The 1,288-nt window shown below is 66.5% G+C and overlaps 1 protein-coding gene across 2 annotated transcripts in view; it reads right to left on the bottom strand.

Annotated features, from left to right (window-relative positions):
- Positions 1 to 1,288, bottom strand: part of ATP6V0A2 (ATPase H+ transporting V0 subunit a2) — a 43,262-nt gene that overhangs the window by 41,644 nt on the left and 330 nt on the right. The window contains exon 1 of one of the 2 annotated variants that reach the window (XM_072802310.1): positions 890 to 1,056. The exons of the other annotated variant lie outside the window; for it this stretch is intronic. Coding sequence (XP_072658411.1) covers positions 890 to 1,006 — 117 coding nt within the window. The 5' untranslated portion in view covers positions 1,007 to 1,056. Of the gene's footprint in view, positions 1 to 889; positions 1,057 to 1,288 lie in introns of those variants that run through there. 2 annotated transcript variants of the gene reach the window in all.

Here is a 1,288-nt window from a genome sequence, read left to right on the forward strand (position 1 = left end):
AGTCAATAGAGGCCCATTCCTTCACTCAACAAATGCCTACTAATCCCCACAAACCACAAACGGCAGGGACCGTCCTAAGTCCTGGGGAATCAGGAGTGAGAAGGCCCGAGCCCTGGGGGTTGACAGTCCGTGGTGTAAACAGATAATAAGCAAGTAAACAGATATATAAACAGGTGTTTATCATTCCTTGCTAGTAAGACAGGCCCCTAGTAGGCGACGGGACGCACATCATACATCAGTGAACAAGGCCGACAAAAGCCCCTTCGCCTCAAGGCGCTCACTCCAAGCTCCTTCTCGATTCGGGTTGGGGGCTCCTCCTGTTCCCTCCGTCCCAGACCTTGTCCCCCAGATCTTCCAGGGCCAGCTCTTTCCCATTCGGGCCTCATCCCGGCTCACACGTCACCTCCTCAGAGGTACCTTCCTTGACCACTCCGACTCGAGTCACCATCACATCATCCTCCTTTCTTATTACCCTCACGGCGAACACATTATGTTTACGTATTTACTTGCGGATATTTGTCCCCGCCACCCCCGTAAGTTCCAAAAGGTCTCCAAAAGGCCTCATCAGATTCGTCCTCCCGCCAGCCAGCCCAGCGGCCGGCACGGGGTGGGCGCTGCGGAGCATCCGATGGCACTCCCCGAAGTTGGTGAAGACTACACGGGGCGTTTCTAACTCATCTGGCCAAAGACGCCGCGGACCAGACGCCGCGGGGCTCGGGCCCGCTCTGCGGAAGTTCCGGCCGATAAGCCGGTCCCCAGCTTTCCCGCATGCGAAACGGGGGCAGCGGCGCGCCCCTGCCCGGGAGCCCGCGGAAGGGAGGCCCGGGCGAAAGGCGGGATGCGGCGCCGGGCGGGAAGGTGCGGCCCGCGTCTCCCGGGCGACACTCACGTCTCTGAACTGGACCAGGCCCTTCTCGCCCAGGGCGCTGAGGCACTCGTAGGCCGTGCCGGACTGCAGAAACAGCTGCGCCAGGCACATGGCCTCGCTCCGGAACAGGGACCCCATGGCGGGCCAGCCCGCGCCCCGGCGGGGCCCGACGGGCGGCGGCGGCGGCTCCGGGCCGCTCGGGTCCGCGCGGTCAGCCGGGGCGGCCGGGGCCTCGGGGTCCTCCTACGGCCTGGCCGCCGCCGCGCACCATGGGGCTCCGGGCTGCAGCGGCCGCCCCCGGTCCTGCCACCGCGGCCCCGCTCCAGCCGCGGCCGCCACAGCGCGCGCGAGGCCCCGCCCCCCGGCTACAGCCGGTTCCGGTTCCGCCCCCCGCGTGTGCCCGCCCCCACCCCCGCCGCC

The sequence above is a fragment of the Canis lupus genome, chromosome 27, assembly GCF_048164855.1.
Source record: "Canis lupus baileyi chromosome 27, mCanLup2.hap1, whole genome shotgun sequence".
Classification (NCBI taxonomy): domain Eukaryota; kingdom Metazoa; phylum Chordata; class Mammalia; order Carnivora; family Canidae; genus Canis; species Canis lupus.